Raw genomic sequence first — 18,362 nt, 5'->3', positions numbered from 1 at the left:
ACATCTAGCCCCAAATAGATGAGGCACATTATCAAGTTGTGATCTAGAGTTATAAATTATTTACAGAAAAATAGGGTCTAGGGGGCAGCCCATCTGACTACAACATGGTCCAAGATAGTGAGAAATATTTGAACATGAGTGAGTTAAATTTAAAAAGCTGCTCATGTTAATGAGGGTCACAATAAGGCCAGATGTGTAAGGTGATTAAAAGACCTAGAGAAACTAAAAAAATGTAACAAAAAAACAAATAAAATAATAAAATCTAATAGTTAACGAAAAAAGAGACAAAAAAGGGAGATTTAGGTGTTGCACAAACTGCAAGAAGCAACATTTCAGTGTTGCACAAGTAGAACATTTTAATCGTATGTCTGCTAGGCCATGTGAACTTTTATATTACTTTGCTAAAATAAAAAAAAATTTAAATGTCAAATTATTCGCATCACCATATCCTTAGCAGAAAATGAATGAAAGTTTCAAAGAAAGGAGAATTGTTCACACCCAGAAGGATCCTCATTTAAGACTCTTTATCTTTCTTTTCCTTGTCAGCCAATGTGAACGCAATCCGTGCCCAATGGACAGCAGATCGTGTCACCACGCACCGAAGACCATCTCCTTCCACTACCTGTCCTTGCCTTCCAACCTGATGACACCGGTCACTCTTTTCCGCATGGCCACAGCTTCAGCCCCCGGAAGGCCAGGGCCGGACAGCCTGCGCTTTGGCATTGTGGGCGGGAACAGCAGAGGGCACTTCGTGATGCAGCGGTCTGACAGGCAGACGGGAGAGCTTATCCTCGTCCAAAGTCTGCATGGTCCGCAGACAATCGAGGTGGACGTTGATATGTCAGAGTACCTTGACCGCACCTTCCAAGCCAAGCATGTATCGAAGATCACTGTCTTTGTGACTCCTTATGAATTTTGATAGACATAACTGAAGGTGTTACAAAGACATGCTAGCCTGGGGTTGGTCCAGTGTCAACAATGTGCTGTCTTTCAGCCGAGGGTATGCCACAGACTACCTTCAACGATTCGTGTCTTGTGAAACGTGTACGAAAAATTGGGGCAGCAAGGCTCTGCCGGTATACCAAACAACTATATCAGGAAACACATCTATCAAATATGGGAATATAAACTAAGGAAAGCAAGGACATTTGACTTTTGTCTTTTCATAATTATTTTGCTGGGACACCGAACAATGAAAGACACTTCATTTCTGAGAGGTGCTAACGTTTGCCAGACTTGGCTCAGGGTGACGTGTCACACCACCAGTAGAACTATACAGCTAACCTTTATTGTACTCTGCGAGGTGGTGGAAAGAGGGCGCTCTCATTTTACTGGTAGCCCAGCGCCTCCTAGCATCCATTGTTCGGAGCCTGTGTGAATGTTTGATCTGTTATGTAATGTGAGTATTTAATGTGTAGAAAACTGTCACAGCTCCTCTCTGTGCTTATTATTCATTTGGATTGATGGACGCGGGACCCACAGGTGAGCAGGAAGAACCACCCCTTCCTTTGCTATTGAACACTCTCTGTTTATTGTCCCAGTATCCATGGCAACGGTACAAGAGGGTCTCTGTTACTGGAGTAGGGTGCTGCATGACTGCAGAAATTGTTTAGCATCACCGAATCTTAGCGTCGTCTGCCAACAATGCTTTCAGGAGAGGGGGCACAATCTGTACATCTCTATTCAAGACTTGCTGTTTTTTTTATCCTTACAGAAAGGAAGGAATGGCAGGCATGTGTTTTAAAGGTGCATGTGTATATTAAAGGTGTGGGCATGATGGCTTATGGGGCTACAATATAAAAGCCTGGATTTGGCCACGTAGTAGAGGTAAAAAAAGGATTTCAATTGCAGCATCTGGGTAGCTTACTCCTGCCACCAGGCTGGCCCACATCTCTGCTCGCCTTAACAGCTATCGCTGTTGCGCCGATTGCAGGTGAGTGTGCAAATTCGATCCCTGTGCAAAGTAACTCCTATTTGCGAGGGAATTGGAATTCCTTGATTTGTGGTAAACACCTTTGCATGTTTACAGTGATTGATAAGTTGCCATACCTGCTGGAATTTGCCCAGTGCAAACATCTAGAAGATCCAGATACATTTGAATTTCCGTACTTAAACCATCAACTCCATATGTAATCCTTTCTTCCAGAGGAAAACTCAGGAGAGGAGTAAATACCACATCCCAGGGTATCTGAATTACTCAGGTGAAGTGCCCAATTAATCCTTTCCCGGCCCATTTTAATCAGTGTGTGCATTATGGCGCATTCACATGAACCACACTCATAAAGTTCAAGCTACTGTATCGAGCAGCGCCTCTCCTTTCAGACTGTGCCACCGGAATCTTTTTCATTGCGTTGGAACTTGCCGTATGGTGTTCTCTGCTCAATTCTCGCACTCCTTTCCATTTTTATGAAGCTTGAAATGGATGCGCATCAGAAAAAGAGGTCATATGGTAAGGAATTTACCTTAGCCAACAAGATTTCCACATAACAAACTAGCAAGAAAGAGGGTCCCCTAAGGAAGGTATCTAATCATAATATCGTATTTTAACCATGTTCCAACAAAATTATGTAGGCAGAATGTTGCCTACCAAAATATATGTACCTCGAATGTAATACATTTTAAAGGTATACAGCAGTGTACTTACGAATAGTATATCTATACTGAGCTATATAGATGTATCTGCACTACATTTTGGTAGTCACTTTCATGGCTATCATCATTTTCAGGGCAATTTTTGTTGCACAAAGTATTCTGATATACAACCTCAAAAAAGCAACATTCGTCATTCAAAATGTACACCAAGGTTTCAGCTTTGACTGCACTGCACCCTTAAATTCTGACCTTTCCTGCATTAATATTGGGGTCACGACATGCGGCACAGACTATTTACCTGTTTCAGTAGTCCCCTTTGCTCGCTGTGAAATGAGGTAGGGCGTGTCTTGGCTGCATAGGAGGCCCCTTTCGTGCCTACTTCCGGGTTAACTAGAATTTGTCCTGGAGGGCTCGCCCGTGCCAGATTTGTAGGTTCTCCACAGGAAACACAGTTTGCCTACAACTAATCCTATTCAAAATTGTGTTCATGGGGTTATTTTGGAAATCTGGATGGCCCAAGCGAACCATTGTTAGACAACATTTATTTATCATGGCCTCCCTCACCTACTGTTGAGGAAATCTTATTTTTCCCTTCCTCTTATTTTTCCTATACGCTAAAATCATTGATTGGCAATTACCTGTTATTGATTCTTGTGTGTTTATAAGACTGCTGATCACTCTTTGCATTGGGTGCTGGTACATTTTAAATATATTACAACAAATAAACAATGAAATATTGACTTAGCCTTGTAATGTTTTGATAGCTTTGCAGTTGTTGCATGAATCAATTAAATGAAGGAATTGCAGAGTTAGTACTGCCACTGGTTCAAACAACAGTCAACGATTTTATAGCTATAAACAATCATTGACAAAGCCAATTGATTTTATTTTTGTTTAGTGCATGCAAACACTTGGACACACCAGACTGACACACGCAATGCCACAGATGATGTCTTAGGACCTCTTCCTGCGGTCCTAGGGAAGTCAATGTAGCACCTGAAATCGCACGCCTCTTTATTCCTGGGGCTGAATCACTGTTTAACGAAAACTGACTAGCTAAGAAATCGCTTTCATCACTTGATTGCCTCAAGGAAGTGGGGATGAGCAGTCCCCCGGTTACCAGTTTAGAGAGTACTTTACTTTATAGAGGAAAAGTTCTTTAATATACATACAAGTAATAAACCACCCATGGAATAATAATAGCCAAAGCCAACATAAACCTAGCACCTTCCTAAATATAGATACCATATATATGATCCCAAACACTAACCTAGTGTTTAAGAGCTAAGCACTAAACAACATTTAACATGGGGGTCCTTTTGTCAAAGTTACTATTTGGAAGGTGCTCATTAACCTAAGATTGGTGTCTGACTTGCAGAGATTTAGTTTGAGTTATCAGCGGGGGGATTTTATAGGGGTTTCAATGCACCTACTATAAACCCTCCTTCCAGGTTGTCGAAATTGCCTGCAAACATCACCCTCAACAACGAAGAGCCCACCTAAGCCTCACATGCACAACCTGTCTCATCTAGGAGTACCGGAAGAATGACCAGGTTCTGTTTTGTTTGTGCCACAGCAAAGACACCAATATTTTTTGAGTCCTGCCAGTCACTTAATTAGGTTGCCGGGTGTAGTAGCTGACCAAGCTCCTAGTACATCTTGATAACCACTTAGATGGCACAAAATTCGGGGACCTGTATCTCTGAACCTGCTGGTTGCAGTCGAAATCTGGTGGCAACTCACCCACGGGGATTGTGGCACCCACCAATGGGCACAGAATGTGTAGAAACAAGGCTGTAGACAATGCATGGACCGAGGGAGTTGCGGGTTTAGACAATGGGCCTTATTTCAAAAGGTGAGCACTGGCAGCGCTAAGTAAAGACTAAAGGGCTTATTTATGAGAGGCTTGTGCCACCTTAGAGTCACTTTTTGTTATGCTCTTCAAGCGCAAGCCTCTCAATCATATCTATGACACGACGCAAAGCCAATCTGCATGGTTTTACAGGACCTCATTGATATGGAGTAAGACTAAGACAAAGCAGCGAAAGTTGCTGCCTTGATTTACTCTGTATCAAGGGGGCCTTCCATGGGCGTTACAGTGGATTGTCCAAAGCAACACCCATGGATTTTGACGCTGACCCAGATTTACTTAATCACATCAAGCTGGGGTAGTGCCAAAACCTTACGCCTCCCCAGAGCAGGCATAACAAGGAGAAATAGTTTTATGTCTCCTCGGTTTTTTCCACTTTTTATGTGTGCTGCATTCTGCAACACACATAGAAAGTGGAAAATGCCTCCATTGATTGCTTTTTGGGCAGGAAGGTGCCCATTACAGCATGAAAACAATCCTGTCTGCAATGGAGGTACCTTTTCACCATGGTGCCAGGGTGCCTACATTGGGGCTAGGCAGCAAATTCTGCAGCAGTGTAGGGAGAAAGGACAGGAATTCACTGTATTTCATAAATACGGTGCATTCCTGCCCTTTCACATTGGCATAGGGCAGCACAGCAAAAAGATTTGTTGCACTGCCCTACGCCAGTTTCTCAAAAGTGAGGCCCAAAGTCTCTGCAACCGTTTTGGGTTGACTAGCTTCTTACATAGTTGAAGAGCTAGAGCAGTGTTATTTTACCACCTTATGTGTGGAAAAATAGTTGCTTGTCGCAAGAACTTTAAAGGCATGTGTTTGATTTTAGCTGGAAATGTAGCTGTTTTTGTTGACATATCTAAACCAAACAACAGAACATAACAGAATAGCATAACAACACGATTAAACCATTTTTTTAATGAATTTATTTTATGGCATTTTGATAGTCATAAACAAAATATTATTGCAATTATTCTCTTACCTTGCATTGTGGGTAATCAGAGTGGCAACAGCTGTACATACATGTGAATAACCATAATAAATGCATCTACAGTAGTGAGCCATTTGAATTACACAGGAATGTAGTGACATAAGACACAAGGATTTAGGTAAGAGAAGAACAAAATATGAAATACGAAGAGAGCCAACACAATTAAACCATAACAAGGAACATCACAGTCAAAACAGAATGCAGCACAACAACTGCAGTAACACACAACAAATTGCGCAAATGCCACACAAAAACACAACAGCACAAAAACAACAGAACGTTGTTAAACCTGGCATCTTTGGCGTGGTTTCCCCCTATCTTTTTGCCTCTACCTCCTGTATTTTTGATGCTGTGCTGGATTTCGTTTTTGCTGGTTTAGATGCTTTGGACACTCTGCCACTGCTGATCAGTGCCAGAGTGTAAGTGCTCCCTGTGTAAATTGTTATTCTGATTGGATATACATGTTTGGCATGTTTGTATCACCATGAAGTCCCTAGTAAAGTGCACTGGGTGTGCCAGGGCTGGTGATGACAAATGCTACTAGTGCGCCTGCAGCACTGATTGTGCCACCCACAGGAGTAGCTCTAAAATGGTGTCTCAGGCCTGCCACTGCAGTGCCTATGGGCAGTTTAGAACTGCCATGTCCTCCTGGCCAGTGTCCCCACTGACCAGGCCTAACCCTTCCCTTTTTGTGCACATCAGCCACCCCTATGGAAGGCCCAAGGTACCCCCCTGGGCAGGGTGCAGTGTATGTGAAAGGTAGAGCATGTACTGGTGCAGGTAACATGTTCTGGTAGTGAATTACAGCCATTTTCGTTTTTCACTATTGTAAGGCTATCTTGCTCCATAGATTAACATGGGGGATGCTGGCTACAGTGGTTAACAGCATTTCTTCCCATAGGAACAAGATAGGACATAAGTATCTAGTATCCCTGAACTCAGAATTTAATAACACATCTTTTAGGAAAGGTTGTTTTTAAATCCTGGGTTTGAGAACAGCACTTTTAGAAAGTTGCTGTTCTCTTGTCTAACCCTTCTGGGTGCCTGGGCCTGTTTGTGTATTGACTGTCTGGTTTGTGAGTGACAGGGGCTGGGGAATTCCCCAGCAGGATGGATGAGTCAGCACTAGGCTGAATGACTGCAGTTGCAACTGGAGTGGGGGGAGGAGTTAGCACCTGGGCTGAATAGGGCTGTGCCTGCCTTCCACAATGCTGGCTCCACCCACCTGCTGGGCGGCTGAGGACCCTGCCCCTCACTCTGAAAGGAAAGATGCAGCCAGCAAAACAAAGTGCTCAGGATCCACCCAGAACTGGTTCAGACCGGGCTCAGGGCCCACATGCACCAAGAGAACAAAGACTTTAGGGTTATAAGTACAGGACCCCTGACAGCAGAAAATTAGATCATCCTGGAAATCAAGAAGGAACCTCTGCCAAGGAGAAAGCTGAAACTGAAGAAGGAAGATTGTCCTGCTGTTGCTCTGCTGGACTGACCTGTTGCTTTGCTGCCAAGGAGAGGGGAAGGACTTTGCTGCTGAGCTGTGTCCCCTGTCTTGAAGGAATCTCCAAGGGCCTGAGAAGAGCTGGCTCCCTGTTTTGAAGTCCCAGGAACAAAAGGACTTCACCCCCAGCTTTCCTGAACTCTGCTGAGAGAGTTCTGTCCTTCCTAGAGTGCTTGATCCAGTTGTGGGGCCTCTGGAAGTTGTACTTGAGCTGGGAAGCTTGAAACTAAGCTTGAGTGACTTTTGAATCCGAAAAGTGTTGCATCGCTCGCTTGCGGAGCGCATCCCCGACAGTGCGAGAAGTTTCCCGCCGCTACGGAGGTCGAGATCGTCGCAGCGCCAGACGCCGCTGCCAGAGACGTCGCACCCTTCGTTTGCGGGGCGCACCAGATCGGTGCGGGAGAATCGAACATCGCTGCGAGTATCAACGCAGAGCCTGTCGTCGCTGGGTGAGATCGCCGCACCGCTTCCTTGCGGACCGCATCACGTCGCTGCGAGCATCGTCGCAGAATCAACGCATCGAGGAGCTGCGAGAGAGAGGATCCCCGCTGGACCGCGCATCGTCGCCCCGGAGATCTTCGCAGCCCCTACGAGATCGTCGCATCGTGCCTTTGCGAGAACAGACTTCCTACGGAACCTACGCACCGGAATCCATACAAGTGGCCTTCCTCCCCATACAGACCGGATTCGCCGCAACACGCCCGCTGCTGCAGCGGGGCTGTCGCATCGCCTCCCCAGGGTCTCAGGAGCAACGCATCGCTTGTTTTCCACCGCACCAGCTTCTGCTTTTGGAACTTTGTTGCAACTAAAAGGTACTGAGAGTAAACGTGACGCAACTGTGAACTTTTCACGCATCAGTAGAGAATTCTATCGCAACATAGAGAATTCTAACGCAACCTTAAGAACTCTTTTTGAAACCATATTCTTGATCTGTGTATGTTGGATTTTTGCCGTTTTGGTCTTGTGTAGTTTAGATTAAAAATACCTTTATTTTTCTAAACTGTTGTGGAGTCAGTTGTGGTGTTTTCACTGTGTTACTGTGAGTGTTGGTACAAATACTTTACGCATTGCCTCTGGTTAGCCTAGACTGCTCGTGCCAAGCTACCTAGAGGGTGAGCAGGGGTTATCTCAGAGGGTTATCTCCTTGCCCTGACTAGAAGCAAGGGTCCCTATTTGGACAGTGGTACCTACCTCTGCCAACTAGAGACCCCCAGATCTAACATTGGTGGTCAGGCGGTGGGATTTGAACTTGTATTTGTACTTGACCCACAGTAATTGGTGTACATCACTAGTGAGTGCAGACCACTACGCCACCGCATACTACTGGTTTTTGGTTTTGATTTTTCTATTTTTGAGTAACTCTTCCAAGCATCATGTCTTTGAATGGGAAAGCACCCAGTAAGGAGGTGGAAGTAGAATTGGAGTTTGCCATTGGAGATTTGTATTCATACAAAGTTGAGCAACTTAGGAAATTCTGCCTTGAGTTTGAGTGCCCCATAAAGAGCGCCTACAGAAAGGAGGAGCTGCAGAGAATCTTGAAGGCCCATTGGGAGGCACAAGAGGGAGATGATGATGTAAATGGAGGGAATGGTTTTCAAGTCAAAGATCTGCCAGTGGGCAGAGTAGGCTCAGGAGCTGGCAGCAACCACTCCGGTAGGGGCCTCACCCCAGAAGAGTTACAAGAAAATCAGAGAATGAGAGAATATGACTTGGAAGTCATGAAAATGAAACAGAGGCAATTAGAATTGGAGAAAGAAAGGGCAGCGGAAGACAAGAGAGAGGCTCGTGCCCTAGAGGAAAAGAAATAGCTTTTGGCTCATGAGTTGAGCATGAAAGAACTGGATCTTAAAGCCAAGGAGGTGGATGCCAGTTCAAATGGTGGCAGCGCGCAGCCAGTGCATGGGGGTAAAGTATATATTCCCAAGGACCTGGTACAGAATTACCATAGGGGTGAGGATATTTATGCCTGGTTCACTTCGTATGAAATTGCATTGAAGATGAATGGTGTGCCTGATCAGTATTGGGGGGGCGGGCCTGTGGAAACATTTTGAGGCTTCTGGGAGGAGTGCTCTAGAGCCCTTAGAATTAGCAGGTGCCATGACCTACCCCAATATGAAGGAGGCCTTATGTCTCAGGTATGGCCTTAACCCAGAGCAGTACAGACTGCAGTTTAGGAACTCCAAGAAGAGAGAGTCTGAGACTTGGATGGAGTGTGTGAATTTGTACTCGCGTGCACTGGAAGGTTGGATGAAGGGCAGTAAAGTAACTGATTTTAAGGGGTTGTTGCATTTAATCAGTTGGGAGCACTTGAGTAGTCTTTGTGTTCCAGAGCTGCGCCAGCATCTTTTAGACAGCAAGCTGACAGACCCCATTGAGCTTGCTAAGGAGGCGGACCGCTGGACCAGTACCAGGGTCCACAGAGGAATTGTGGGTACCACAGCCAAAGGTGGGCAGGGTCGCCAGCAGAAGAGTGGGGGGGACAAGGGTAATCAAAAGGAGTTCTCAGAAGGGCCCCAAAATAGTTCCCAGGGAAAGGAATCCCAACCCCCCAAACCTAAACAGCCATGGCCCTCTAAGGGCAGGCGGGACAATAAAGACAACAGGGGCCCACCTACCTGCTATCACTGCAATGAGGTGGGCCACATAGCTCCAAAATGTCCCAAGAAGAAGCAAGCACCCACTGGTGCCCCCGCCCCAGAGTTAGCTAGTGTAGCTTTGGGAGGGGATTTGGTTTCTAGTGATTGGGGGGAGGTAGCAGTTATGACCCTTGTCTCTCTAGGAGACCAAGAGGTGGTCCAAGAAACCTTACTGCCCTCTAACACTAAGAAATATGGGCAGAAGGTGACCATCAATGGGAGGGAGATTGAGGCTCTGAGAGACACAGGAGCCAGCGTGACATCAGTGAGGTGTCAGTGGGTGTCTGAAGAGCAAATCATCCCGGATGTACTCCGCGCACTAGTGGCAGCTGACAGTTCAGTGCGCTTCAGCAAGCTGGCACGTGTTCCCTTTGAATGGGGGGGAGTCTCTGGTCTTTTGGAGGTAGTTGTCAGTGATGCCTTGCCTGTAGACTGTCTGTTAGGTAACGACCTGGAGAGTTCTCCATGGAAGGATGTAGAACACAGAACTCACTTGGAGATGTTGGGTTTGCCTGCGTGGATCTGTGTGTCCACACGTGCTATGACAGCCAGTAGGGGGGAGTCAGCAGAACTGGAGCCTGAAACAGTGGCCCAGAGACCTGCCAGGAGAGGAAGAGGCAGGGGGCGCGGGAAACCAGCCCCAGCCGTTCCCACGGTCCAGGAGGAAGCAGAACCTGAGGGGGATGCCCTGGAACCTACAGGGGAAAAGGTAGCCGAACTGGGAGACTTGCCTGAGCTGACCCATTGGCAGCAGGAAGGTGGTCCCTCCAGGGAGGAATTCTGCAAGGCGCAGAAGGAGTGCCCTTCCCTCATTGGTCTGCGGCAACAGGCTGTAGATCAGGCAGCAGGTGAAGCAGCCAGAGATCACTTCATCTACTGGGAAGACGACTTGTTATATAGCGAGCCTAAGTTTGCTGAGCCCGGTGCAGCCCGTGTGCTGGTGGTACCCGAGCGCTTCAGAAACTTCCTAATGGGTCTGGCTCATGACGTGCCTCTTGCAGGACATCTGGGGCAAGACAAGACCCTAAACCGGCTTGTCACCCACTTCCACTGGCCCCAGATGAGAAAGCACGTTGGTTCCTTTTGCAGATCTTGCCACACCTGTCAAGCCAGTGGCAAGACTGGAACAAAGTTGAAGGCACCCCTTCAACCCTTCCCAGTAGTGAGCACCCCTTTCGAGCGGGTGGGCATAGACATTGTAGGGCCCCTGGACCCCAAGACAGCCTTAGGCAACAGGTTCATCCTGGTCTTGGTGGACCATGCCACCCGGTACCTGGAAGCAGTCCCTCTCAGGACAATCACAGCACCCGTGGTGGGCCGTGCATTGATGGGGATCTTTTCCCGTGTGGGGTTCCCCAGAGAGGTGGTCTCCGACCGAGGTACCAACTTCATCTCTAAGTACATGAAGTCTCTGTGGGAGGAGTGTGGGGTAACTTATAAGTTCACCACTCCTTACCACCCTCAAGGAAATGGGTTGGTTGAAAGGTTCAACCGGACCCTGAAAGGTATGATTATGGGCCTAGCGGAGCCCATGAGACGCAAGTGGGACGTCTTGTTACCATGCCTGTTGTTTGCCTACAGGGAGGTGCCTCAGAAGTCCCTAGGGTTCAGTCCCTTTGAACTCCTGTATGGCCACCCTGTTAGAGGACCTCTCTCACTGGTGAAGGAGGGTTGGGAAAAGTCCTGTGGGAAAACCCCTCAGGATGTGTTCAGCTATGTGCTGGCCATCCGCAACCAGACACAACGCTTCAGGAAGCTCGCTCAGGCGAACCTGGAAGCAAGCCAGGAAGAAATGAAAAGATGGTACGACCAGAATACCACTCTGGTCGAATTTCAACCTGGGCAGGAAGTGTGGGTGATGGCGCCAGTGGAGCCCTGTGCGCTCCAAGACAAGTGGACTGGGCCATATGAGGTGGTGGAAAGGAAGAGTGAGGTAACCTACCTGGTTAACCTCAAGACTCCCAGGCAGCCCCTGAGAGTCTTGCATGTGAACCGCCTCAAACCACACTTTAAGAGGTCTGAAGTAACCATGCTCCTGGCTACAGATGCAGGAATGGAAGAGGATAGTGATCCTCTCCCTGACCTCCTGGCAGTTAAGGAGCAAGATGGGTCAGTGGATGGTGTGGTCCTCTCGCCCACCCTGACCCCAGAACAGCAGAGTGACTGTCGCCAAGTGTTGGGTCAGTTCTCCTCCCTGTTCTCCCTGACCCCAGGAGTCACCAACTGGTGTGTCTATGATGTGGACACTGGAGACAGTCTGCCTGTGAAACAGAAATTTTACAGGGTAGCTGACAAGGTCAGGGCCAGCATCAAGGAAGAGGTTTCCAAGATGTTGGCGCTAGGGGTGATTGAGCCCTCCAGCAGCCCCTGGGCTAGCCCAGTGGTCTTGGTACCCAAGAAAGCTGCTACCCCCGGTGGCCCTCCAGAACTCCGGTTTTGCGTGGACTACCGTGGGCTCAATGCGGTCACGAAGACTGACGCACACCCCATCCTCAGAGCTGATGAGCTCGTGGATCGGTTGGGAGCTGCCCAGTACCTCAGTACATTTGATTTGACTTCGGGGTACTGGCAGATTGCCTTAACTGATGGGGCCAAAGAGAGGTCTGCATTTTCAACGCCAGAGGGGCACTTCCAGTTCCGTGTCATGCCCTTTGGGTTGAAGAATGCCCCTGCCACATTCCAGAGACTGGTTAACCAGGTACTGACCGGGCTGGAGGAATTCAGTGCCGCATACCTGGATGACATTGCTGTGTTCAGCTCCACGTGGGAGGAACACCTGCAACACCTCTGCGAAGTGTTGAAGGCTCTGCAAAGGGCAGGCCTCACTATCAAGGCCAGCAAGTGCCAGATAGGGCAGGGATATGTGGTGTATTTGGGACACCAGGTGGGGAGCGGCCAGGTGGCGCCCCTACAGGCCAAGATTGATACCATTCTGGCCTGGGAGCCCCCCAAGACCCAGACAGAGGTGAGGGCCTTTTTAGGACTCACCGGGTATTACCGACGGTTTGTCAAGGGATATGGCACCATTGTCGCCCCCTTGACAGAACTCACTTCCAAGAAGTTGCCCAAAAGAGTTGACTGGACTGACGCCTGCCAAACTGCTTTTGAAACCCTGAAAACTGCTATGTGCACAGCGCCGGTGCTCAAGGCACCTGACTTTTCCAGTGAGTTCATAGTTCAGACAGACGCTTCAGAGCATGGTGTGGGAGCAGTACTCTCACAAATCACTGAGGAGGGAGGAGACCAGCCGGTAGCCTTCATTAGCAGGAGACTACTCCCCAGGGAACAGAGGTGGAGTGTGATAGAGAGAGAAGCATTTGCTGTGGTCTGGGCTCTGAAGAAGTTGAGGCCCTACCTATTTGGGACTCACTTCCGTGTTCAGACCGACCACAGGCCCCTCAGATGGTTAATGCAGATGAGGGGTGAGAATCCAAAGCTGTTGAGGTGGTCCATCTCCCTACAGGGAATGGACTTTACGGTGGAACACCGCCCTGGTACAGAACACGCCAACGCTGATGGTCTGTCCAGGTTTTTCCGCCTTAGTGAAGAGAACTCCCAAGAGGGTGGGTAGTTCTCCCCACTTTCAGCTGGAGGGGACACGTGTTAGACCTGGCATCTTTGGCGTGGTTTCCCCCTATCTTTTTGCCTCTACCTCCTGTATTTTTGATGCTGTGCTGGATTTCGTTTTTGCTGGTTTAGATGCTTTGGACACTCTGCCACTGCTGATCAGTGCCAGAGTGTAAGTGCTCCCTGTGTAAATTGTTATTCTGATTGGATCTACATGTTTGTCATGTTTGTATCACCATGAAGTCCCTAGTAAAGTGCACTGGGTGTGCCAGGGCTGGTGATGACAAATGCTACTAGTGCGCCTGCAGCACTGATTGTGCCACCCACAGGAGTAGCTCTAAAATGGTGTCTCAGGCCCGCCACTGCAGTGCCTATGGGCAGTTTAGAACTGCCATGTCCTCCTGGCCAGTGTCCCCACTGACCAGGCCTAACCCTTCCCTTTTTGTGCACATCAGCCACCCCTATGGAAGGCCCAAGGTACCCCCCTGGGCAGGGTGCAGTGTATGTGAAAGGTAGAGCATGTACTGGTGCAGGTAACATGTTCTGGTAGTGAATTACAGCCATTTTCGTTTTTCACTATTGTAAGGCTATCTTGCTCCATAGATTAACATGGGGGATGCTGGCTACAGTGGTTAACAGCATTTCTTCCCATAGGAACAAGATGGGACATAAGTATCTAGTATCCCTGAACTCAGAATTTAATAACACATCTTTTAGGAAAGGTTGTTTTTAAATCCTGGGTTTGAGAACAGCACTTTTAGAAAGTTGCTGTTCTCTTGTCTAACCCTTCTGTGTGCCTGGGCCTGTTTGTGTATTGACTGTCTGGTTTGTGAGTGACAGGGGCTGGGGAATTCCCCAGCAGGATGGATGAGTCAGCACTAGGCTGAATGACTGCAGTTGCAACTGGAGTGGGGGGAGGAGTTAGCACCTGGGCTGAATAGGGCTGTGCCTGCCTTCCACAATGCTGGCTCCACCCCCCTGCTGGGCGGCTGAGGACCCTGCCCCTCACTCTGAAAGGAAAGATGCAGCCAGCAAAACAAAGTGCTCAGGATCCACCCAGAACTGGTTCAGACTGGGCTCAGGGCCCACATGCACCAAGAGAACAAAGACTTTAGGGGTATAAGTACAGGACCCCTGACAACAGAAAATTAGATCATCCTGGAAATCAAGAAGGAACCTCTGCCAAGGAGAAAGCTGAAACTGAAGAAGGAAGATTGTCCTGCTGTTGCTCTGCTGGACTGACCTGTTGCTTTGCTGCCAAGGAGAGGGGAAGGACTTTGCTGCTGAGCTGTGTCCCCTGTCTTGAAGGAATCTCCAAGGGCCTGAGAAGAGCTGGCTCCCTGTTTTGAAGTCCCAGGAACAAAAGGACTTCACCCCCAGCTTTCCTGAACTCTGCTGAGAGAGTTCTGTCCTTCCTAGAGTGCTTGATCCAGTTGTGGGGCCTCTGGAAGTTGTACCTGAGCTGGGAAGCTTGAAACTAAGCTTGAGTGACTTTTGAATCCGAAAAGTGTCGCATCGCTCGCTTGCGGAGCGCATCCCCGACAGTGCGAGAAGTTTCCCGCCGCTACGGAGGTCGAGATCGTCGCAGCGCCTGACGCCGCTGCCAGAGACATCGCACCCTTCGTTTGCGGGACGCACCAGACCGGTGCGGGAGAATCGAACATCGCTGCGAGTATCAACGCAAAGCCTGTCGTCGCTGGGTGAGATCGCCGCACCGCTTGCTTGCGGACCGCATCACGTCGCTGCGAGCATCGTCGCAGAATCAACGCATCGAGGAGCTGCGAGAGAGAGGATCCCCGCTGGACCGCGCATCGTCGCCCCGGAGATCGTCGCAGCCCCTACGAGATCGTCGCATCGTGCCTTTGCTAGAACAGACTTCCTACGGAACCTACGCAACGGAATCCATACAAGTGGCCTTCCTCCCCATACAGACCGGATTCGCCGCAACACGCCCGCTGCTGCAGCGGGGCTGTCGCATCGCCTCCCCAGGGTCTCAGGAGCAACGCATCGCTTGTTTTCCACCGCACCAGCTTCGGCTTTTGGAACTTTGTTGCAACTAAAAGGTACTGTGAATAAACGTGACGCAACTGTGAACTTTTCACGCATCAGTAGAGAATTCTATCGCAACATAGAGAACTCTAACGCAACCTTAAGAACTCTTTTTGAAACCATATTCTTGATCTGTGTATGTTGGATTTTTGTCGTTTTGGTCTTGTGTAGTTTAGATTAAAAATACCTTTATTTTTCTAAACTGTTGTGGAGTCAGTTGTGGTGTTTTCACTGTGTTACTGTGAGTGTTGGTACAAATACTTTACGCATTGCCTCTGGTTAGCCTAGACTGCTCATGCCAAGCTACCTAGAGGGTGAGCAGGGGTTATCTCAGAGGGTTATCTCCTTGCCCTGACTAGAAGCAAGGGTCCCTATTTGGACAGTGGTACCTACCTCTGCCAACTAGAGACCCCCAGATCTAACAAACGTATTACCACAACAACAAAATGCCACACAGCAAATATGCGCAAAAGTTCTTGTCACACACTATCATATCCAGAATCCTGTTTTCGTAATACAGTGGTAAAAGTGCTTTAATGAAGCACCACCTTAACTTCTCAAGAAGGACATCAAATAGTACCAGTCAAAATTCTTTCGTGATCAGGCCCAATAACAACAACGCTTGGGTTAAAACCACAATTTCAGTGATTTCCGAATCAGACCATTATCGTTCTGCTACCTCACTAACAGCCAGATTCATCAAGCCGAAATCGGCTCGCAAAGGGCCAAATTCTGAGAATCTGGCCCTTTGCGAGCGCTATTTTTGCATTTGGGATTCATCATCCCAAATGCAAAAATCGCGATTTTAGAAATCACTAAATTGCGAATAATTGCATTTAAGGAATCTCAATTTGAGATTCCTTAAATGCAATTCATGAACCATTTTAAAATTGCGAATTCGCAATCTGGGGCCGCTATTTACCGCCAAGTCTAACTACGTGGTAAATAGCGAAAACATAGAAAAATGCACTTCAGTGCATTTTTCTAAGTTGTATGTTACACACACACATATCCTTTGGACATGTGTGTGCGCAACACCAGTGTACCTTACCATTTCAGGGGTGCTACAGGGTGTCCTTTGGACACCCAGGCATCCTTGAAATCGCTTCCTTATTTGCGATTCGCTAATTGCTAATCGCAAATAACGAATGACTCCCCATTCATACCAATGGGCCTTTAGGCCCATAGGAATGAATGGGAAAGCCATTTCTTATTTGCGATTAGCAATTACCGAATCGCAAATAAGGAAGCAGTAGAAATCGCAAAAAATATTGCGATTTCTACATGCATCCCGTTTTGCGAGTCTTTAATAGCGATTCCTTAAAATTCGCTATTAAGGACTCGCAAAACAGGACTTTGATGAATCTGGGGGTAAATCCCTTGTCCCGGTGGTAAAGTTGAAGTAATCCTGAAGGGAAACAACCTTTACAACGCAACTTTTACAACACACTACCATTACAACGCAGTCATTACAACGCAACATCCCTTACAACGCATGCCATTACAGCGCAACCATTACCACGCATGACACTACAACGCATGCTATTACAACTCATGTCATTACAACGCAGTCATTACAACGCATACCATTACAACGCATGTCATTACAACGCATAGTACCCTTACACTATCCAACACTTACCCTACTGTTGCAACCCCGGGAGTTAGAATAGTAATTTTTACCCCTACACTATCTAACACTTACCCTACTGTTGCACCCCCTGGAGTTAGAATAGTAATTTTTACCCCTACACTATCCAATACTTACTATACATGCAATGTAATGGTATGCGTTGTAATGGTATGCGTTGTAAAGGTAGTATGCGTTGTAATGGAATGTGTTGTAAAGGTAGTTTTCAGAAAATTCGTTGTAATGGCATGCATTGTAATGGAATGCGTTGTAAAGGATGTTGCGTTGTAAAAAATGCGCTGTAAAGATATGCATTGTAAAAGTATGCGTTGTAACGCCATCCATCCATCCTGAAGATGTAGGGGATAGCTAGAAAGTGTACATAGACTCTCTACTGCTTGGTGGATGATGAGGAATGACATAGACGTACCCTTCCCACAGTAACTGGTGAGGACTCTTCCCCTGGGCCCTGATGGAGATTCTCCATAATTGATTACTCCAGAGCATCTAGTTGGGGTCGACCTTGTGTTCGTGAAGCAGGTACAGTCAAACATCTGTCTTCCACACATCCTCTCAGACAGCTGAGCTCTGTGTTTGGCTGGCTCTCCGTCACTCCTCCTGAGCATACAGTAGTCTTCCTCCAGGTCTTATTCTTGTACAGGCCAGTCAGAATAGCTATTTTTTCTGGCCTAGCCCTTTCTTGTCCAAGTCTGGAAGGGAGGTAGCAACTAGCAAGGCTCTTTCCCTGGATCATAGGTTTTTTCGTCTTCACTATTGTGTCGAGAGAAGTATGTAACCCTCTACTAGTAAAAGACTGAAAACTTATGGAGAGACCTGGCCAATCAAATGCTCTCCACCTTTCAAACTATGGGGGACCCTAACAATACTACAGAGGAATGGATAGTATGTTTTCAGTGCATGCAGGGATCATACTACATTCTAGCATTTCCTGTGCCAGTTTCAGCTATTCCAGGGCAAATTAAATGAACTCAGACAGGAAGCCCAATTCTTCAGGCGGGCAGAAAATGGCAGGAGGAAGGGGAGGAACTGCAGCCATTTCAAAAGGTACAGATGTCTACCTCCCCTACCAACTCGGAGACTAATCGGGGCAGGAATAAAAGTAGTGCAAATTTAGCAGACTCCTGGCTCCAGCGTGAACCCTGAACTTCATGAAACCTAGATAAACATCATCTTGTTAATATATATGTAATCCTGTGGACTCCTTCATTCACACAGCTAAGCACACTTACATGCTCACATTCAAGAATACTGCCCACATGCAGATGCAGTCTCTTTCCAAAGATGTCAAAGGTATAACTAGCTTAAAAAAACAGTTAAAGGACACTTGACGTATTTTATGAGGAGGAAGTCACTAGGCATTTCCACAATTGCAGACGGGAAGTAAGGCCATTCTCCTCACTACATTTGTGCTGCCACAATTGTCAGTCTCTCTGACACTTAGCAGAGAAGGTAATAGGTTCTATATGTAACGAGGGATGCATTTTAGAATTCTGAATGAATCCCTTAGTGTTCAC

At 47.5% G+C, this 18,362-nt stretch overlaps 1 protein-coding gene across 1 annotated transcript in view; it reads left to right on the top strand.

Annotated features, from left to right (window-relative positions):
• Positions 1-3,345, top strand: part of FBLN7 (fibulin 7) — an 877,728-nt gene extending 874,383 nt beyond the window's left edge. Inside the window, exon 8 of the mRNA XM_078649036.1 lies at positions 547-3,345. Within this exon, the coding sequence (XP_078505162.1) occupies positions 547-919 (373 nt within the window). The 3' untranslated portion in view covers positions 920-3,345. The remainder of the gene's footprint in view (positions 1-546) is intronic.
• The last annotated feature ends 15,017 nt before the right edge of the window (positions 3,346-18,362 follow it).

Source organism: Lissotriton helveticus, chromosome 6 (genome assembly GCF_964261635.1).
Source record: "Lissotriton helveticus chromosome 6, aLisHel1.1, whole genome shotgun sequence".
NCBI classification, from domain to species: domain Eukaryota; kingdom Metazoa; phylum Chordata; class Amphibia; order Caudata; family Salamandridae; genus Lissotriton; species Lissotriton helveticus.
The sequence above is the reverse complement of the archived record's forward strand: the minus strand, read 5'-3'. Positions and strand labels throughout refer to the sequence as shown.